Raw genomic sequence first — 21,024 nt, 5'->3', positions numbered from 1 at the left:
CCCGAAAGGAATGTGATTTGCAGAGATTTTTGCAGCGAGAGGAATGCAGGAGGGAATCGTGGAGGCAATGAGATCTGCGGCGACGGCCTTCACAGAGCTTCCAGTTTCCAGCCTCCAGAGGAATCTGCAGGCGGCAAATGCTCTTGTGCCCTGCCACAAAGGAGAATCACACGAATCACAATCAAAGAAAACAATCGATGGATGGTTAATTAAATCAAATTTTTAATGATCTTAACCATTTGCTATAAACAAAGTCGATAAAATGTGTCGATTGGTGTTCTGTGCTGGCAATAATCCCTGTTCATTTGTTGTTGTTTCTTAATGTGATCCACGATATTCAGAGCCGAGACCAGAGCCCACAGTGTCGAGTGCCGATGGCATCGACAGCAGAGCCTTCAATCTGTAAATGGAAAAGTAGAGAAGGATTAATTCAATCCAATTCAAATCCTAATTAGGTCCCGACTCACACCAAGGTAGAGGCTGCTTATAGTTCGCTTCTTGGTTTATCTGCCCAATGAAGCTCTTGTCCAGGATGCCATCCCCTGTGCCTTCGGCCGGTTCCATCCTGCAATAGTATAGTTGTGCAAAAGCGATGACGGGTTCGATTGCGAATGTGTGCGTGCGGTGTGGTGGTGTGGGTGTGGGTGTGGGTGCCTGGAGGTATCTTCCTCTCCTTTCATCCATCTGTGGAACAGGCCTGTACAGAAACACGGATCAGCGGATCCTGTGCCGATGCCATCGACAGCAGAGCCTTCAATCTGTAAATGGAAAAGTAGAGAAGGATTAATTCAATCCAATTCAAATCCTAATTAGGTCCCGACTCACACCAAGGTAGAGGCTGCTTATAGTTCGCTTCTTGGTTTATCTGCCCAATGAAGCTCTTGTCCAGGATGCCATCCCCTGTGCCTTCGGCCGGTTCCATCCTGCAATAGTATAGTTGTGCAAAAGCGATGACGGGTTCGATTGCGAATGTGTGCGTGCGGTGTGGTGGTGTGGTGGTGTGGGTGTGGGTGCCTGGAGGTATCTTCCTCTCCTTTCATCCATCTGTGGAAGAGGCCTGTACAGAAACAAGGATCAGCGGATCCTGTGCCGATGCCATCGACAGCAGAGCCTTCAATCTGTAAATGGAAAAGTAGAGAAGGATTAATTCAATCCAATTCAAATCCTAATTGGGTCCCGACTCACACCAAGGTAGAGGCTGCTTATAGTTCGCTTCTTGGTTTATCTGCCCAATGAAGCTCTTGTCCAGGATGCAATCCCCTGTGCCTTCGGCCGGTTCCATCCTGCAATAGTATAGTTGTGCAAAAGCGACGAGTTCGAGTTCGAGTTCGATTGCGAATGTGTGCGTGCGGTGTGGTGGTGTGGTGGTGTGGGTGTGGGTGCCTGGAGGTATCTTCCTCTCCTTTCATCCATCTGTGGAACAGGCCTGTACAGAAACAAGGATCAGCGGATCCTGTATCCTACAGGGGAGGCAGGAGAAAACCGAAAGATTAAAATCGTTGAAGAGCCTCGGCTGAGTTTTTGCTTTTTCCGCGTACTTATTTTGAGAATCATTTTTAGTGTAATTTAGTTTATTTTTGTTTGATTATTTTTTTTTTTAATAGTCCGGAAATTATTTTTCACTTTTTTAAAATTTGTTTGATTTAATTTTTTTCACTAAACAGAACAGAAAACAGAACACTGGAAATTTTGATGCTCCCCAGTCCAGGCCTGGGGACCGAATGAATATTTCCCAAAATATTTTCCCTACCAAATTTTGTCTATGCTTTTGTTCGATTCCACAGCCTACTATATGAACATGTCTCAGTTGTCGCAGTTGGAGATCGAAGTTGGCGAAGCGAATCGAATCGAATCGATAAAAGATTAGTGCTAATCGCTGGAAATTGTTGAAGGCTCCACAGAATGCGGTTAGTTAAATACTCCCGACTGTTGCCGTTTCTGCGAGTAACCCTAGTGCCCTCTCGATTCCATGGTGGAATCCTGCCCCTGGCCTCTCCTACCTCTTACCTCTTACCTCTTTCTACTGAAATAGGAGTACTCTCTGATGTCCAAATGGTCCAGCGTCTCCCTCTCGCTGTTAGTTTCGCACTGTCTCTGTCCGAAGGGCTCTCTACTCTCAGGCTTTCTCTTTCGCACTGGGGTGCATATGCATATGAGTATTAGAGGTGGAGTCACGAGGCGACACGGCACAGCACGACATGGCACGACATGGCACGATGTGTGTTTGAAGGGCACGATATCTGACAGATTAAATACCGATTATCGAAGAACTGATTCCGATCCACTCTTTAAAGATTACAAAAAATGCAATCGTGTGGGAGAACTCTCGTCTCAAGCGCTCAGCCTTCTGCTGTTGTCACACGGGCCACTTGATGGGGCAGTAGTTGCACCGCCTTTTGAAAGATGCAGTCGTTGCATGCCAACCTCCAAAGGGGTAAAGGATCAATCGTGATAGAATCGTGTTGGATTGTCTCTGTTAGGAATGCCAATATTCCATTGGTATGGTATCCTGCGTCGCGATAATTCGGATACACGATACCATCTCTAGCGTTTCTCTCTCTTTCCCCCGCACAATAATTAATGTAATTTTATCTTTTGACTTTTGTTTTGCGTAAACAGCAGGCTTGGGAGGCTTTGGAGGCTTGGGAGGCATACGGATACCCCTCCTCATGCCGACGAGAGACGCGTGTCCATAGCCATGTGATGATGCCATAATGGCTTTCGCTCTTAGCATGTGTGTGTGTGCCTGTGCGTGTGTGTGCATGGCTGCGCCATTGTTGTTGCTATTTTTTCGTTTTGGCAAAAAACTCCCATATAAATGGAAAACGAGAAGCGGGCGATGCGACGCGACATTTTTGCGATATGTGGAACGCTGTTGAGTCTGGGTCTCCTGAAGTGTTTACTTGGCCAGAGGGGAAGGGTCTCCAGAGAGAGAGAGAGAGGGGACTGAGGGGGGGGGGGGGGGGGGGGGGGGGGGGCTGCCTTTTACAGTTGTTGTTGCTGCTAGTATTACTCTCCATGGAGTAATATTCAGCGATAACTCAGCAAAAAATAACAAACGAGGGGGAACGTTGTGAGTTGCTGCGGACACCGCAACTCTACAGTTATACCCGATACTAAGTCAGTATGGCTCTCCTCCGGCAGACGGCGCTAATATTAAACGAAACGACAAAGAGTGCGTGCGAGAGAGACAGAAAATCAGTCTGAGCGTGACGTCGGGCGCTGCGTAGCCACTGAAAATTGTTTTTTTTTCTTTTCGGCTATAAAAATTATCCAATCTGATCCAAATTCAGCAATCTGATAGATATGGTCATTATCTATGATTCTGCGTTTTTAGTTTTCTCGAATCTGCAATATTGTGGATGCAACAGATTTTCGTTCTTTGTGGGGCGGAAGGGGGTGGGGCGAAATTTTAAGATATACGTTTTATAGTGACATCTTAAAGGTGTGTGTGTACCAAATTTGGTTACTCTAGCCCTAATAGTCTCTGAGATTTGTGGATGCCCCAGATTTTCGTCCTTTGCGGGGGCGGAAGGGGGTGTGGCGAAACTTTGACACAAAACGGTCAAGGTCCGATATCAAAGGAGTGTGGATACCAAATTTGGTTGCTCTAGCTCTTATGGGTTCTGAGATCCTTGAACTCATATTTTGCAATTGGCGAAACCGACCATGAAACCTGTGTGTTAGAGAAAGACAGAGCGAGAAAGAATGAAATTGTTTTCTTGATTCTGGCTATAATAATTATACGATCTGGTTCAGATTTTGCACTCTAGAAGATATAGTCATCTTCTACGATTCTGCGTTTTTAGTTTTCTCTTGTGGATGCCACAGATTTTCTCCCTTTGTGGTGGCGGAAGTGGGCGGGGCAAAGTTTTGAATTATTCTTGTAGCAGTGACATATCACAGAAGTCTGGATCCAAAACATCGTTGCTCTAGCTCTTATAGTCTTTGAGCACTAGGCGCTGAAGGGGACGGACAGACGATCAGACGGACAGACGGACGGACGGACATACGGACAGACAGACATGGCTCAATCGACTCGGCTATTGGTGCTGATCAAGAATATATATACTTTATGGGGTCGGAAACGATTCCTTCTGGACGTTACACACATCCACTTTTACCATAAATCTAATATACCCCAATACTCATTTTGAGTATCGGGTATAAAAACTGAAAGTAGGAAGAAAAGTGAGCAAAACTCCGCCGCACACAAAGGCTCTGTGTCCTCTATTTGTATGTGTATGTGTGTGTGTGTGCGTGTTGCATGGTTTTTGTATATTTCAATAACTTAGGACCTCTGCCACCGCCACCCCGCGTTCTCTCTGAAACTCCGAATGAAACGCCAGAGGCAGAGGGGAGGCTGAGGAGGAGCCGCAGCTTAGATATCACTCATACGCCGCTTTGTTTGGCTGGAAGGCAGGATGGAGAATGCGGGCTGGGGCTGACGGGTCTGTTCTGCAATGATACCCTGTAGTCCACAGATAGTACACAGGGATTGCGATCGCTTAGATGTGACTGAGGCAAGCGCCAACTTTCGAATGACGGAAGGCGGAGAACTGTCACTTTTATGGCCTAAATTCGTTTAGGAAAGTTGCCAAATCCAAGGCTGATGCTTAGTGCAGGTACAGGATGGAGGTGGCATTGTATATTTATAGGTATATTTTCAGAAGTGAGCGATATCCTATCCATCCCACAGGAGACAGCAGTAGCAGCAGAAGGATTAGAAGGAGTGAAAGGAGTCCAAGGAGGAGGTGCTGTTGTTCTACATCAGCATTAGTCTTTAGGCAGACATTTGCTCATCTCATCAACTCTCTGCTCTCTCTCGCTGTTCTATGTCTGTGTCTGTCTGGCCCCCCTTCTCACGCGTACATCTCCATAAGGATACCTCCTTTCATTTATTTGTAGTTGTATTTGTATTTGTTTTTGTATTTTTTTCATTAAAGTTGGCATAAAAATCTCGTTGCTGCGGCAACAAAATTCAGCAGACGACATTCCAGAGACAGAGAGTCGAACAGTTTTTCATTATTTGCCGCACACCCTATTGCCCCTGTTGCCCCTTCACCCTGTTACTCTGTTACCCTCTGTTGCCCCTCACCCCACACTGATTGGTGCCGGGCAATCGTGCATGAGGAGATACGAGTACGAGTACGAGTATCTATGGATATATGTATCCACAGATATGTATAAATGGTACGACTACATGGGATGTATGGTGCATGAAGTATGTGTTTGCTTATATCGTATGTGGATAATCAAAGGCAAATATTTAAACGGCAAAACACTCGTTCAAACGAGGATGGGGGAGGGGTGCATGGGTGGGGGGGGTTAAGCACACACAACACAAGAATAGCTCCAGCGAAGAACCAACGAACCCTAACAAGTCCCCCAGTGGCAGCCTGCCCCATGCCCCCACCCCGAACCCCTACTCCTGCCACTGGCTAGCGCACAGGCAACCGCCATTATCAATCTGCCTTGCCTTTCCCATCGCTTTGAGACGGAGAACACGGTACTGCACGGCACTGCACGGAGCGGCGCGGCGCGGAGCGGAGGTTTCTGTGGCAACCAGCTTTTGTGCAACAAAAGGGAGGCAGCATCAGCAGCAGCAGCTATCTGCTGCATTGCATTCGGTTTCAAGTTCAAATTCATTAAAAATGGTTATCCAAGCAGCCCCTTCTGGTGCCTCCCCCTTCTGCCTCTCGGAGTCCTCCTCAATAGAGGAGGTCCTTATTTATGAGTTTCAATTAAAAATGTTTTTGGCGCACAATGACCTCCTGCTCCCACTCCTCCTTCTGCCTTCCTGCCACTGCCTGTGTCGTCTGTGGCCAAACATCAATTTCCGCTCAACAGGAATATGGATGTAGGATGTGGGATGACCGTGTAAGCGGAAATTTATTTTTAACATTATGACCAGAATCCGAACGCACAGGGCGAGCATGAGGATGAGATTATGACTGCCTCATAATTTGCACACATTAGGATCCTGCTAATGTCAGTTCTGTAGTTTGTCAGGCATGCGGCAAAGGAAGAAGATCGAGGAAACCACTGCCCAAGTAGCTACACAATCAAACGACGGATGTTGAGACTACTAAGGGATTGATGTGGAAAGAGGCAGGGGGATGGGATGGCACTCTTGGGGAACGAACCGAAATGCAAGGCCCACTGGCCAGTGGATGGGTTCGTTCATCAGAGGAATACTTCTCACAATCGAACAAATGAGCGAATTCAGATGAATTGAAAGATGAGAAAACACTACCGCATGATAGACGATAAACATGAGATTATGTTTCGAGCTCTGAGGAATATTGGAATACGAATACGATTATAGCATTGCAATTTCCATCGCCTTCCAGAGTTTGAGTGAAATGCCCCTCATATCTAGATTTTTATCATATTGTAACTCAGTAAACCCTGAGAAATTTTTATCAAAGCAGCAGGCAGCAGGCATGGAAAAGTCTGTCTGTCTGCCACTTGAAATTCATTTTATTGAAATTTGTTTAGCTCCCGAAAGGAATGTGATTTGCAGAGATTTTTGCAGCGAGAGGAATGCAGGAGGGAATCGTGGAGGCAATGAGATCTGCGGCGACGGCCTTCACAGAGCTTCCAGTTTCCAGCCTCCAGAGGAATCTGCAGGCGGCAAATGCTCTTGTGCCCTGCCACAAAGGAGAATCACACGAATCACAATCAAAGAAAACAATCGATGGATGGTTAATTAAATCAAATTTTTAATGATCTTAACCATTTGCTATAAACAAAGTCGATAAAATGTGTCGATTGGTGTTCTGTGCTGGCAATAATCCCTGTTCATTTGTTGTTGTTTCTTAATGTGATCCACGATATTCAGAGCCGAGACCAGAGCCCACAGTGTCGAGTGCCGATGGCATCGACAGCAGAGCCTTCAATCTGTAAATGGAAAAGTAGAGAAGGATTAATTCAATCCAATTCAAATCCTAATTAGGTCCCGACTCACACCAAGGTAGAGGCTGCTTATAGTTCGCTTCTTGGTTTATCTGCCCAATGAAGCTCTTGTCCAGGATGCCATCCCCTGTGCCTTCGGCCGGTTCCATCCTGCAATAGTATAGTTGTGCAAAAGCGATGACGGGTTCGATTGCGAATGTGTGCGTGCGGTGTGGTGGTGTGGGTGTGGGTGCCTGGAGGTATCTTCCTCTCCTTTCATCCATCTGTGGAACAGGCCTGTACAGAAACACGGATCAGCGGATCCTGTGCCGATGCCATCGACAGCAGAGCCTTCAATCTGTAAATGGAAAAGTAGAGAAGGATTAATTCAATCCAATTCAAATCCTAATTAGGTCCCGACTCACACCAAGGTAGAGGCTGCTTATAGTTCGCTTCTTGGTTTATCTGCCCAATGAAGCTCTTGTCCAGGATGCCATCCCCTGTGCCTTCGGCCGGTTCCATCCTGCAATAGTATAGTTGTGCAAAAGCGTTGACGAGTTCGAGTTCGATTGCGAATGTGTGCGTGCGGTGTGGTGGTGTGGGTGTGGGTGTGGGTGCCTGGAGGTATCTTCCTCTCCTTTCATCCATCTGTGGAACAGGTCTGTACAGAAACAAGGATCAGCGGATCCTGTGCCGATGGCATCGACAGCAGAGCCTTCAATCTGTAAATGGAAAAGTAGAGGATTAATTCAATCCAATTCAAATCCTAATTAGGTCCCGACTCACACCAAGGTAGAGGCTGCTTATAGTTCGCTTCTTGGTTTATCTGCCCAATGAAGCTCTTGTCCAGGATGCCATCCCCTGTGCCTTCGGCCGGTTCCATCCTGCAATAGTATAGTTGTGCAAAAGCGTTGACGAGTTCGAGTTCGATTGCGAATGTGTGCGTGCGGTGTGGTGGTGTGGGTGTGGGTGCCTGGAGGTATCTTCCTCTCCTTTCATCCATCTGTGGAACAGGCCTGTACAGAAACAAGGATCAGCGGATCCTGTATCCTACAGGGGAGGCAGGAGAAAACCGAAAGATTAAAATCGTTGAAGAGCCTCGGCTGAGTTTTTGCTTTTTCCGCGTACTTATTTTGAGAATCATTTTTAGTGTAATTTAGTTTATTTTTGTTTGATTATTTTTTTTTTTAATAGTCCGGAAATTATTTTTCACTTTTTTAAAATTTGTTTGATTTAATTTTTTTCACTAAACAGAACAGAAAACAGAACACTGGAAATTTTGATGATCCCCAGTCCAGGCCTGGGGACCGAATGAATATTTCCCAAAATATTTTCCCTACCAAATTTTGTCTATGCTTTTGTTCGATTCCACAGCCTACTATATGAACATGTCTCAGTTGTCGCAGTTGGAGATCGAAGTTGGCGAAGCGAATCGAATCGAATCGATAAAAGATTAGTGCTAATCGCTGGAAATTGTTGAAGGCTCCACAGAATGCGGTTAGTTAAATACTCCCGACTGTTGCCGTTTCTGCGAGTAACCCTAGTGCCCTCTCGATTCCATGGTGGAATCCTGCCCCTGGCCTCTCCTACCTCTTACCTCTTACCTCTTTCTACTGAAATAGGAGTACTCTCTGATGTCCAAATGGTCCAGCGTCTCCCTCTCGCTGTTAGTTTCGCACTGTCTCTGTCCGAAGGGCTCTCTACTCTCAGGCTTTCTCTTTCGCACTGGGGTGCATATGCATATGAGTATTAGAGGTGGAGTCACGAGGCGACACGGCACAGCACGACATGGCACGACATGGCACGATGTGTGTTTGAAGGGCACGATATCTGACAGATTAAATACCGATTATCGAAGAACTGATTCCGATCCACTCTTTAAAGATTACAAAAAATGCAATCGTGTGGGAGAACTCTCGTCTCAAGCGCTCAGCCTTCTGCTGTTGTCACACGGGCCACTTGATGGGGCAGTAGTTGCACCGCCTTTTGAAAGATGCAGTCGTTGCATGCCAACCTCCAAAGGGGTAAAGGATCAATCGTGATAGAATCGTGTTGGATTGTCTCTGTTAGGAATGCCAATATTCCATTGGTATGGTATCCTGCGTCGCGATAATTCGGATACACGATACCATCTCTAGCGTTTCTCTCTCTTTCCCCCGCACAATAATTAATGTAATTTTATCTTTTGACTTTTGTTTTGCGTAAACAGCAGGCTTGGGAGGCTTTGGAGGCTTGGGAGGCATACGGATACCCCTCCTCATGCCGACGAGAGACGCGTGTCCATAGCCATGTGATGATGCCATAATGGCTTTCGCTCTTAGCATGTGTGTGTGTGCCTGTGCGTGTGTGTGCATGGCTGCGCCATTGTTGTTGCTATTTTTTCGTTTTGGCAAAAAACTCCCATATAAATGGAAAACGAGAAGCGGGCGATGCGACGCGACATTTTTGCGATATGTGGAACGCTGTTGAGTCTGGGTCTCCTGAAGTGTTTACTTGGCCAGAGGGGAAGGGTCTCCAGAGAGAGAGAGAGAGGGGACTGAGGGGGGGGGGGGGGGGGGGGGGGGGGCTGCCTTTTACAGTTGTTGTTGCTGCTAGTATTACTCTCCATGGAGTAATATTCAGCGATAACTCAGCAAAAAATAACAAACGAGGGGGAACGTTGTGAGTTGCTGCGGACACCGCAACTCTACAGTTATACCCGATACTAAGTCAGTATGGCTCTCCTCCGGCAGACGGCGCTAATATTAAACGAAACGACAAAGAGTGCGTGCGAGAGAGACAGAAAATCAGTCTGAGCGTGACGTCGGGCGCTGCGTAGCCACTGAAAATTGTTTTTTTTCTTTTCGGCTATAAAAATTATCCAATCTGATCCAAATTCAGCAATCTGATAGATATGGTCATTATCTATGATTCTGCGTTTTTAGTTTTCTCGAATCTGCAATATTGTGGATGCAACAGATTTTCGTTCTTTGTGGGGCGGAAGGGGGTGGGGCGAAATTTTAAGATATACGTTTTATAGTGACATCTTAAAGGTGTGTGTGTACCAAATTTGGTTACTCTAGCCCTAATAGTCTCTGAGATTTGTGGATGCCCCAGATTTTCGTCCTTTGCGGGGGCGGAAGGGGGTGTGGCGAAACTTTGACACAAAACGGTCAAGGTCCGATATCAAAGGAGTGTGGATACCAAATTTGGTTGCTCTAGCTCTTATGGGTTCTGAGATCCTTGAACTCATATTTTGCAATTGGCGAAACCGACCATGAAACCTGTGTGTTAGAGAAAGACAGAGCGAGAAAGAATGAAATTGTTTTCTTGATTCTGGCTATAATAATTATACGATCTGGTTCAGATTTTGCACTCTAGAAGATATAGTCATCTTCTACGATTCTGCGTTTTTAGTTTTCTCTTGTGGATGCCACAGATTTTCTCCCTTTGTGGTGGCGGAAGTGGGCGGGGCAAAGTTTTGAATTATTCTTGTAGCAGTGACATATCACAGAAGTCTGGATCCAAAACATCGTTGCTCTAGCTCTTATAGTCTTTGAGCACTAGGCGCTGAAGGGGACGGACAGACGATCAGACGGACAGACGGACGGACGGACATACGGACAGACAGACATGGCTCAATCGACTCGGCATTGGTGCTGATCAAGAATATATATACTTTATGGGGTCGGAAACGATTCCTTCTGGACGTTACACACATCCACTTTTACCATAAATCTAATATACCCCAATACTCATTTTGAGTATCGGGTATAAAAACTGAAAGTAGGAAGAAAAGTGAGCAAAACTCCGCCGCACACAAAGGCTCTGTGTCCTCTATTTGTATGTGTATGTGTGTGTGTGTGCGTGTTGCATGGTTTTTGTATATTTCAATAACTTAGGACCTCTGCCACCGCCACCCCGCGTTCTCTCTGAAACTCCGAATGAAACGCCAGAGGCAGAGGGGAGGCTGAGGAGGAGCCGCAGCTTAGATATCACTCATACGCCGCTTTGTTTGGCTGGAAGGCAGGATGGAGAATGCGGGCTGGGGCTGACGGGTCTGTTCTGCAATGATACCCTGTAGTCCACAGATAGTACACAGGGATTGCGATCGCTTAGATGTGACTGAGGCAAGCGCCAACTTTCGAATGACGGAAGGCGGAGAACTGTCACTTTTATGGCCTAAATTCGTTTAGGAAAGTTGCCAAATCCAAGGCTGATGCTTAGTGCAGGTACAGGATGGAGGTGGCATTGTATATTTATAGGTATATTTTCAGAAGTGAGCGATATCCTATCCATCCCACAGGAGACAGCAGTAGCAGCAGAAGGATTAGAAGGAGTGAAAGGAGTCCAAGGAGGAGGTGCTGTTGTTCTACATCAGCATTAGTCTTTAGGCAGACATTTGCTCATCTCATCAACTCTCTGCTCTCTCTCGCTGTTCTATGTCTGTGTCTGTCTGGCCCCCCTTCTCACGCGTACATCTCCATAAGGATACATCCTTTCATTTATTTGTAGTTGTATTTGTATTTGTTTTTGTATTTTTTTCATTAAAGTTGGCATAAAAATCTCGTTGCTGCGGCAACAAAATTCAGCAGACGACATTCCAGAGACAGAGAGTCGAACAGTTTTTCATTATTTGCCGCACACCCTATTGCCCCTGTTGCCCCTTCACCCTGTTACTCTGTTACCCTCTGTTGCCCCTCACCCCACACTGATTGGTGCCGGGCAATCGTGCATGAGGAGATACGAGTACGAGTACGAGTATCTATGGATATATGTATCCACAGATATGTATAAATGGTACGACTACATGGGATGTATGGTGAATGAAGTATGTGTTTGCTTATATCGTATGTGGATAATCAAAGGCAAATATTTAAACGGCAAAACACTCGTTCAAACGAGGATGGGGGAGGGGTGCATGGGTGGGGGGGGTTAAGCACACACAACACAAGAATAGCTCCAGCGAAGAACCAACGAACCCTAACAAGTCCCCCAGTGGCAGCCTGCCCCATGCCCCCACCCCGAACCCCTACTCCTGCCACTGGCTAGCGCACAGGCAACCGCCATTATCAATCTGCCTTGCCTTTCCCATCGCTTTGAGACGGAGAACACGGTACTGCACGGCACTGCACGGAGCGGCGCGGCGCGGAGCGGAGGTTTCTGTGGCAACCAGCTTTTGTGCAACAAAAGGGAGGCAGCATCAGCAGCAGCAGCTATCTGCTGCATTGCATTCGGTTTCAAGTTCAAATTCATTAAAAATGGTTATCCAAGCAGCCCCTTCTGGTGCCTCCCCCTTCTGCCTCTCGGAGTCCTCCTCAATAGAGGAGGTCCTTATTTATGAGTTTCAATTAAAAATGTTTTTGGCGCACAATGACCTCCTGCTCCCACTCCTCCTTCTGCCTTCCTGCCACTGCCTGTGTCGTCTGTGGCCAAACATCAATTTCCGCTCAACAGGAATATGGATGTAGGATGTGGGATGACCGTGTAAGCGGAAATTTATTTTTAACATTATGACCAGAATCCGAACGCACAGGGCGAGCATGAGGATGAGATTATGACTGCCTCATAATTTGCACACATTAGGATCCTGCTAATGTCAGTTCTGTAGTTTGTCAGGCATGCGGCAAAGGAAGAAGATCGAGGAAACCACTGCCCAAGTAGCTACACAATCAAACGACGGATGTTGAGACTACTAAGGGATTGATGTGGAAAGAGGCAGGGGGATGGGATGGCACTCTTGGGGAACGAACCGAAATGCAAGGCCCACTGGCCAGTGGATGGGTTCGTTCATCAGAGGAATACTTCTCACAATCGAACAAATGAGCGAATTCAGATGAATTGAAAGATGAGAAAACACTACCGCATGATAGACGATAAACATGAGATTATGTTTCGAGCTCTGAGGAATATTGGAATACGAATACGATTATAGCATTGCAATTTCCATCGCCTTCCAGAGTTTGAGTGAAATGCCCCTCATATCTAGATTTTTATCATATTGTAACTCAGTAAACCCTGAGAAATTTTTATCAAAGCAGCAGGCAGCAGGCATGGAAAAGTCTGTCTGTCTGCCACTTGAAATTCATTTTATTGAAATTTGTTTAGCTCCCGAAAGGAATGTGATTTGCAGAGATTTTTGCAGCGAGAGGAATGCAGGAGGGAATCGTGGAGGCAATGAGATCTGCGGCGACGGCCTTCACAGAGCTTCCAGTTTCCAGCCTCCAGAGGAATCTGCAGGCGGCAAATGCTCTTGTGCCCTGCCACAAAGGAGAATCACACGAATCACAATCAAAGAAAACAATCGATGGATGGTTAATTAAATCAAATTTTTAATGATCTTAACCATTTGCTATAAACAAAGTCGATAAAATGTGTCGATTGGTGTTCTGTGCTGGCAATAATCCCTGTTGATTTGTTGTTCTGTTTCTTAATGTGATCCACGATATTCAGAGCCGAGACCAGAGCCCACAGTGTCGAGTGCCGATGCCATCGACAGCAGAGCCTTCAATCTGTAAATGGAAAAGTAGAGAAGGATTAATTCAATCCAATTCAAATCCTAATTAGGTCCCGACTCACACCAAGGTAGAGGCTGCTTATAGTTCGCTTCTTGGTTTATCTGCCCAATGAAGCTCTTGTCCAGGATGCAATCCCCTGTGCCTTCGGCCGGTTCCATCCTGCAATAGTATAGTTGTGCAAAAGCGACGAGTTCGAGTTCGAGTTCGATTGCGAATGTGTGCGTGCGGTGTGGAGGTGTGGGTGTGGGTGTCTGGAGGTATCTTCCTCTCCTTTCATCCATCTGTGGAAGAGGCCTGTACAGAAACAAGGATCAGCGGATCCTGTGCCGATGGCATCGACAGCAGAGCCTTCAATCTGTAAATGGAAAAGTAGAGGATTAATTCAATCCAATTCAAATCCTAATTAGGTCCCGACTCACACCAAGGTAGAGGCTGCTTATAGTTCGCTTCTTGGTTTATCTGCCCAATGAAGCTCTTGTCCAGGATGCCATCCCCTGTGCCTTCGGCCGGTTCCATCCTGCAATAGTATAGTTGTGCAAAAGCGTTGACGAGTTCGAGTTCGATTGCGAATGTGTGCGTGCGGTGTGGTGGTGTGGGTGTGGGTGTGGGTGCCTGGAGGTATCTTCCTCTCCTTTCATCCATCTGTGGAACAGGTCTGTACAGAAACAAGGATCAGCGGATCCTGTGCCGATGGCATCGACAGCAGAGCCTTCAATCTGTAAATGGAAAAGTAGAGAAGGATTAATTCAATCCAATTCAAATCCTAATTAGGTCCCGACTCACACCAAGGTAGAGGCTGCTTATAGTTCGCTTCTTGGTTTATCTGCCCAATGAAGCTCTTGTCCAGGATGCCATCCCCTGTGCCTTCGGCCGGTTCCATCCTGCAATAGTATAGTTGTGCAAAAGCGATGACGGGTTCGATTGCGAATGTGTGCGTGCGGTGTGGTGGTGTGGTGGTGTGGGTGTGGGTGCCTGGAGGTATCTTCCATCTGTGGAAGAGGCCTGTACAGAAACAAGGATCAGCGGATCCTGTGCCGATGGCATCGACAGCAGAGCCTTCAATCTGTAAATGGAAAAGTAGAGGATTAATTCAATCCAATTCAAATCCTAATTAGGTCCCGACTCACACCAAGGTAGAGGCTGCTTATAGTTCGCTTCTTGGTTTATCTGCCCAATGAAGCTCTTGTCCAGGATGCCATCCCCTGTGCCTTCGGCCGGTTCCATCCTGCAATAGTATAGTTGTGCAAAAGCGTTGACGAGTTCGAGTTCGATTGCGAATGTGTGCGTGCGGTGTGGTGGTGTGGGTGTGGGTGCCTGGAGGTATCTTCCTCTCCTTTCATCCATCTGTGGAACAGGCCTGTACAGAAACAAGGATCAGCGGATCCTTTATCCTACAGGGGAGGCAGGAGAAAACCGAAAGATTAAAATCGTTGAAGAGCCTCGGCTGAGTTTTTGCTTTTTCCGCGTACTTATTTTGAGAATCATTTTTAGTGTAATTTAGTTTATTTTTGTTTGATTATTTTTTTTTTTAATAGTCCGGAAATTATTTTTCACTTTTTTAAAATTTGTTTGATTTAATTTTTTTCACTAAACAGAACAGAAAACAGAACACTGGAAATTTTGATGCTCCCCAGTCCAGGCCTGGGGACCGAATGAATATTTCCCAAAATATTTTCCATACCAAAAATGTTTTATGCTTTTGTTCGATTTCACAGCCTACTATATGAACATATATGTATCTCAGTTGTGAAATCCGGTGCGCATTTTCTGGTTTAGTTGCAGATCGGAGATAGCCTTGCAGATCCATTCATCTGTGTACGAGTATGTTTCTATATTTTAAGGCCTTTGAGGCACCATCTAAGGGAAAACATACAATCGCTGCAAACGAGTTTCCATTTGCATTTGCCTTTGTCTTTCCCTCTTCCCTTCTTGCTTGTCCCTTCTCCCCATTCCCTTCAATTAAATGCCAACAAATTGGAAATTGAAATGCAAATCAAATTAGTTGCAAACAAATGCTAATGGCGCCTCCCCGCCCGCAACCCAATCTTCTTTTTATTTCCGACAGCTGCCATTCGGTGAAGCCCAACAAGCGACGCAGCAACCTGCAGCAGCGGCAGCGGCAGCACCGCCCCTACCGCCGCCACCGCTTTGCCCGGTCCCCTCGGCCACTTTGCCCATTCAGCAGCCGCCAACGGCAACGGCAGCGGCAGCATCTGCAGCAACAGCAGCAACCCAGCAGCAGCAGCAGCTGAACAACAACAACAACAACACGCACATCGGCAACCACTCGGTGCACCAGCAGCAGCAGCAGCAGCACCTCCACAACAACACCACCAACAACAACAACACGTTGCCAGTTGGGGCACAACAGGTGCAGCATCAGCAGCAGCAGCTACAGCAGCGGGCAACATTGCAACATCCGCCGCTGCCCAACAGCAACATCAAGCAGGCCTCAGTGAAGCTTATCGAAGGCTACTCCGATCCGAAGGACACGCGCCACCAGAGCGGCAACGGCCACCACAAGAAGGTGTACCACAAGAAGGCCAAGCGCCGCACGGCCCCGAGCCACAAGCGCCACCAACAGCAGCAGCAGCAGCAGCAGCAGCAACAGCAGCCGCAGCAGTTGCAACATACATTGCCCACGCCGCGCAGCGCCCAACTGCATCTGCAGCAGCTGCAGCGGCATTCCACATACAACAACAACAACGACCAGCAGCACCAGCGGAAGGATAAACGGAACAGCCACTACGATTCGGGTGAGTGTGAATGTGAGTGTGCCCCACGAGGCACGAGGCACGAGGCCCGAGGCTGCGTACCAGCAGAAGGGACAAATTGATGGGGGCGGGGGGGGGGGCATTCTTTTAATTATAAGAACAAAATAGCTGTCTGCCCCTCCCTCGAATAACTTGCGAGTATTCCAAGATACTTGCAACCAAATGAAAAGTTGTCGAGGTTCATTAGGCGCGTAACTAGTTGAGGAGCGGAAAAGCGGAAAAGTGAAGGAGCAGCTGGAGTAGGAGCACGAGCAGGCCTTCACTGAAGGCCAAGGCATAGACATTGGCCTCTCAACAGGCTGGGGGCAGGAGGCAGGAGGCAGGAGGCAGGTGCCACCTTAAGTGGATGGCAATTAAGTGGACCCTCAGCCCGAGCCCGAGCCCGAGATGCGGTGCAAGTTTCTCGCCTGCGATGCAGACACTTTTGCCGCAGAGGCAGCTTCGATTAGCCAAGCGGAAAATGGAAAATGGCAGGCTCTGCTCTGCTCTTTCCTGGGGCCAGAGTCAGACTAAGAGTCATTCAGGACTTTGCATTAGAATGGAAGGATACTAGGAGAAGGATGGGGGCTGCTTCGGGGTTTAACCAACCGCCAAATAGACTACTGCGGCAGCGACGACGTGGCTCAAGCCCACAGTTGCCACAGGGCCGCCATGCCGCAGTGCTCCACGACTTAATTAGAAACTGTCAGCGATGTCAGCAGTGTGTTAACTTTCTCCCTTTCTTCTCCCCCCGCAGACTCCTCTGCGCCCAAGTCCTCCGACGAGGAGGCGGACATAGACGAGGAGGCCGATCAGCCACAGCAGCAACAGCCACAGCCACAGCAGGCTCCATCCCAGGCTGCAGCGCCGGGAACAACTCCTGGAGCGGTGGTTCTCAATTCGCCGGACTCCATATCGGACGATCTGGTGCGCCCGCTGCCGCCCCAACTGCAGCGGAGTCCACGAAAGCTGACCGTCGCCCCGGCAGCAGAGTACAGCAAGCGCCAGCCTTCGCCCTACTACTACTCCGATCTTCTCAAGAGCCGCGACAAGGACAAGGACAGGGACAAGGACAAGGAGGCCAAGCAGAAGTGCCGCCAGTCGACGGCCAGCGAGCCGCCGCAGCTGAGAGCGGAGCTTCCGTGCCTGGGTGGTTACCGCAAGAGCTCCAGCTTGGATGTGCCCCAGCAGGAGCACGGAGAGGAGCCGCAGCCATCAGGAGCAGCAGCAGCAGCAGCAGGAGTAGGAGACAGCGACCAGGACAACGACAACAAGGACAACAACGACGACAACAACGACAACAACGAGCAAAGGGAGGTCGGGGGAGTCCGAGAGGGAGAGGAGCGGACAGAGGACAACGATCATCTCGAGGAGGAAGAGGAGTCCGAGGAGGCACCCGGCGGCGACCAGTCGACGCCCAAGCGCTACAGCTTCACGGAGGAGGGTGTGCACATCATCCGGTGCGAGACGCCCAGCACCAGCACCTCGGAGGAGTCCGACTGCAGCGAGTGCCTCAAGCGGCGCGAGTGGCATGCCCGGGCTCTGGCCCTAGTCCGCAAGACCTGCAACGTCCAGCCGCGCCACCACTCCCAGTCCCATCCCGATCCATCCACTGGGAGCGAGCTCCAGCTGCAGCTGCAACACTGCGACGCCGGCGAGGGGGAATTGCTCAAGTGCTGTCCCCCGCCTCCTGCGAGCGCCAACGCCCCGAATCCCACAGCCGCGACCCGCGACCCAGCAGAGCCTTCGGCGCCGATGCCACCGCACCGTCTGCTCGGACCAGCAGCCGTGTGCGGAGCCTGTGTAGCCGCCCCCCCAGCCGGAGCCGGAGGAGGAGCTGGAGGTGGACTGAGCGATGAGCCGGAGGAGGAGCTCGAGGAGTACTTCCGGCCGCGCAGCATCTTCTACGTGCATCCGCATGGCGTGCACGAGTGCGCCGAGTGCGCCCCGATCCCAATCCCGATCCCGCTGCCCCTGCCGCTGCCACTGGCCCGTCCCGAGAAGCTGCCACTGAGCCTCAGCGGACACTCAGCCGCGCAGTCCGTCAACACGCTCGATCTCTACGGGGACGACGAGCGCGAGGAGGAGGACGACGACGACGACGACGACGACGACGACGACGACGACGACGACGAGGACGACCCGGACTCGGACATAATGACCAGCCGCAGGCGGCAGATCTACGAGACGGCCTTCGACTGCAAGATAGCCAAGTCGGACGACGACCTGGACGAGGTGGACCGCATCACCAACCACTCGGTGCTCCTCCAGCTGAGCAACGGCAACGGCAACGGCAACAGCGAGACCGTCGCGGCGGCTACGGCTGCAGCCTCGGCCGCCAAGGCCAAGAGCCGCCTCGAGTGCAAGCGAACAAAGAACTCCAAGAACCAGGCCCTCCAGGAGCAGAACAGCGATGGCCATGGCCACGCCCACGCCCACGTCCAGGTGCACCAGGTGCAGGCGGAACTGGGAAATCTGCAGCTCGAGGATCGGGATCACCAGAATCAGAACCAGAGCAGCGACCCAGTGGCGGTGGCGGCCCCGGTAGGGAGTGGAGCCAGTGCCTCCAGCACGCAGCAGCTGCCGGTGCGGGGCTACACGCCCTCCCCGCCCTCGACGGCGCCACTGCCTATGAAATTTCCCGGAAAGCAGGAGCGCTACATGAACAGCATCAAGAGCGCCCCCAACCTGCCCGCCGCCAATCCGGCGCATCCGCGACTGCGCGACCTGCGCCTTCCCCTCCAGGGGATGCGTCTCCAGCAGCCGCAGCAGCAGCAGCTGTGCGCCTCCAGTAACGACAACAGCCTCACCGACAGCGCCTACGTCAATCCGCCCTCGACCAACTCGAACTCCGCCTCGGCCGGGGCCTCGGCCTCCGCTTCAGTGTCCGTCACCGCTTCCGCCTCGGCTGCCGCCCGGCGTCCGCGCTCCTTTGTGCTGGAGTCGGGTCGAGTCCTGGAACTGCGGCGCAGCGCCCAGCCCCACCCGCAGCAGCAACGCCAGCACCACCACCACCACCATCATCATGCCGCAGGCGTATCGGCCGGACGTCGCACCCGCCATGGCCACGGCCACGGCCAGGCGCAGGGCCAGGGTCACAACTACAGCTCCACGGAGTCCATAGCCACCTCGAGCAGCGGGGGCAGCATGGAGTCGCTGCGCTCGAGTACCAGCGAGGGCAACCGGAGCACCTCAAGCTCGGAGTCGCGCCACTCGAGCTCCCTCAGCTCTCACAGCTCGGAGAGCGGCAGCTGCAGCTCCAGCGTGGCCTACCCGCTGCGGCCGGCGCCGCTGCTGCTGCACTCCAAGCTGCACATCCTCAGTCCCATCTCGGACAAGTCCTCGCAGGAGCCGGCCTCGGCCAGTGCCTCCGAACAGTCGCAGCAGCCGTCCCAGACCCCGTCGCAGGCCCCAGTCCAGGAGGAGCACGAGGCCCTCGTGGCGGGCACCTCCACCTCCACCTCCGCCGGCGCCGGCGCCACCTCCGCTCCGCTTTCGTCCAAGCAGCAGCGCAACCAGCGGGGAGGAGGAGCGGCGCCCAACAAGGCGCTGCTGCACCTGGCCGACGAGCTGCTCGGCTCCGACAGCGGCATCTCGCTCCACTCGCGGGAGGAGGGCAAGCCGCCGCCGGCCCTGGCCCTGCAGCGCCTCACGCTGCCCAAGCTGCAGCTCATTGGAGCAGAGCCCGCCAGCCAGGGAGCAGGCGGCGGATCCTCGGCAGCAGGCAGCTCGGGCACGGGCACTACTGCCGGTGGAGGCGGAGGATCTGCATCAGCATCAGGATCGGGCAACGTTGGCATACCGCAGGAGCTGCGCGACCTGCCCTTCGACATGCCAAAGCTGCGGCGCCGCAAGACGCTGCAGCAGGAGGCGGCCTGCACCTCCGGCAGCGCCACATCGGTGGACCTCGGCGAGCTGCCCTTCGACATGCCCAAATTGCGGCGGCGCCTGCGCGCCAACCAGGCGGAGATCAACAACCTGCTGATGCACAGCACCGAGTCCAGTGGCATCTCGCAGGCCTCCTCCAGCCACTCGATGCGGGAGGATCAGAAGTTGGCCAGCAAGCTGGGTAGGATATAGCCATCGATATCGCATATCATTCTCCTACTCACTCTCACACTGCACACTTTGTACCCCCAGATACAGCCCTGTTCCGGCAGAACCTTACGCTGAATCTGAACGAGCCGCGGCAGGCCACCAAACAGTTCGGCAGCCTCGACCTGCGGGGCCTCAACAGCACCAAGGAGCTGAACATGAATCTCTGCCAGGGCTATGTGACGGCCGTGGATCTGATTGATGTCAGCATACCACTGGAGCGGCAGGGGTAAGGGATACAGAGATGCTACTGCTATCAGTCGAATGAATCTCGATCCTAATCGCGTGAATATTTTGGCATTTCATTGCAGTTGGTACCACGGCGCCATTACGCGCATCGAGGCGGAGACGACGCTCCGTCCGCTGTCGGAGGGCTCCTTTCTGGTGCGGAACTGCGAGTCCACCAAGCAGGATTACTCCCTCTCTCTCAAGTGAGTGTGTGTGTGGTCCACGACCCAATGAGTACTGTGACCGCAAAGGCTAATCGTTCTCTATCTCCGTTTGTGCCACCAGGGGAGCCAAGGGCTTCATGCATATGCGGATTCAGCGCAACGAAACGGGCCAGTACATCCTGGGCCAGTTCAGTCGTCCCTTCGATACAGTGCCGGACATGATCCGTCACTTCTGCCTCAACCGGCTGCCAGTGCGCGGTGCCGAGCACATGTGTCTGATCGAGCCGGTCATTGCGCAGCTGCTCTAGAAGGGAGGTCCTCGTGGTCCCAGTGGAGGAGCAGCAGTCATCGCGATGATCATCGCGGAAGGAAACCAAACAGAATTACATA

The 21,024-nt window shown here is 50.7% G+C and overlaps 1 protein-coding gene and 3 long non-coding RNA genes across 5 annotated transcripts in view; 1 reads left to right on the top strand and 3 right to left on the bottom strand.

Moving 5' to 3' along the window:
• LOC6596933 overlaps positions 1-21,024 on the top strand; it is a 79,581-nt gene extending 58,557 nt beyond the window's left edge. For both annotated transcript variants that reach the window (XM_026989450.1, XM_026989451.1), the window contains 5 exons: positions 15,460-16,150; positions 16,905-20,216; positions 20,288-20,471; positions 20,554-20,673; positions 20,756-21,024. In XM_026989450.1, the coding sequence (XP_026845251.1) occupies positions 15,460-16,150; positions 16,905-20,216; positions 20,288-20,471; positions 20,554-20,673; positions 20,756-20,942 (4,494 nt within the window). In that variant the 3' untranslated portion in view covers positions 20,943-21,024. The remainder of the gene's footprint in view (positions 1-15,459; positions 16,151-16,904; positions 20,217-20,287; positions 20,472-20,553; positions 20,674-20,755) is intronic.
• Positions 201-1,634, bottom strand: LOC113565967. Its single transcript, XR_003408851.1, has 5 exons — positions 1,539-1,634; positions 1,186-1,460; positions 826-1,118; positions 468-758; positions 201-400 (listed from the first exon to the last, which is right to left on the bottom strand). It is a non-coding gene; the product is annotated as an uncharacterized LOC113565967 (long non-coding RNA).
• Positions 6,704-8,121, bottom strand: LOC113565968. Its single transcript, XR_003408852.1, has 5 exons — positions 8,026-8,121; positions 7,684-7,947; positions 7,323-7,619; positions 6,971-7,255; positions 6,704-6,903 (listed from the first exon to the last, which is right to left on the bottom strand). It is a non-coding gene; the product is annotated as an uncharacterized LOC113565968 (long non-coding RNA).
• LOC113565966 lies at positions 13,355-14,959 on the bottom strand. Its single transcript, XR_003408850.1, has 6 exons — positions 14,864-14,959; positions 14,522-14,785; positions 14,178-14,457; positions 13,814-14,110; positions 13,456-13,749; positions 13,355-13,388 (listed from the first exon to the last, which is right to left on the bottom strand). It is a non-coding gene; the product is annotated as an uncharacterized LOC113565966 (long non-coding RNA).

This window comes from Drosophila persimilis, unplaced genomic scaffold (assembly GCF_003286085.1).
Source record: "Drosophila persimilis strain 14011-0111.01,24,50 unplaced genomic scaffold, DperRS2 tig00000431-arrow-pilon, whole genome shotgun sequence".
NCBI lineage: Eukaryota > Metazoa > Arthropoda > Insecta > Diptera > Drosophilidae > Drosophila > Drosophila persimilis.
Note: the sequence above shows the minus strand (reverse complement) of the source record. Positions and strands in the feature narration are given on the sequence as shown.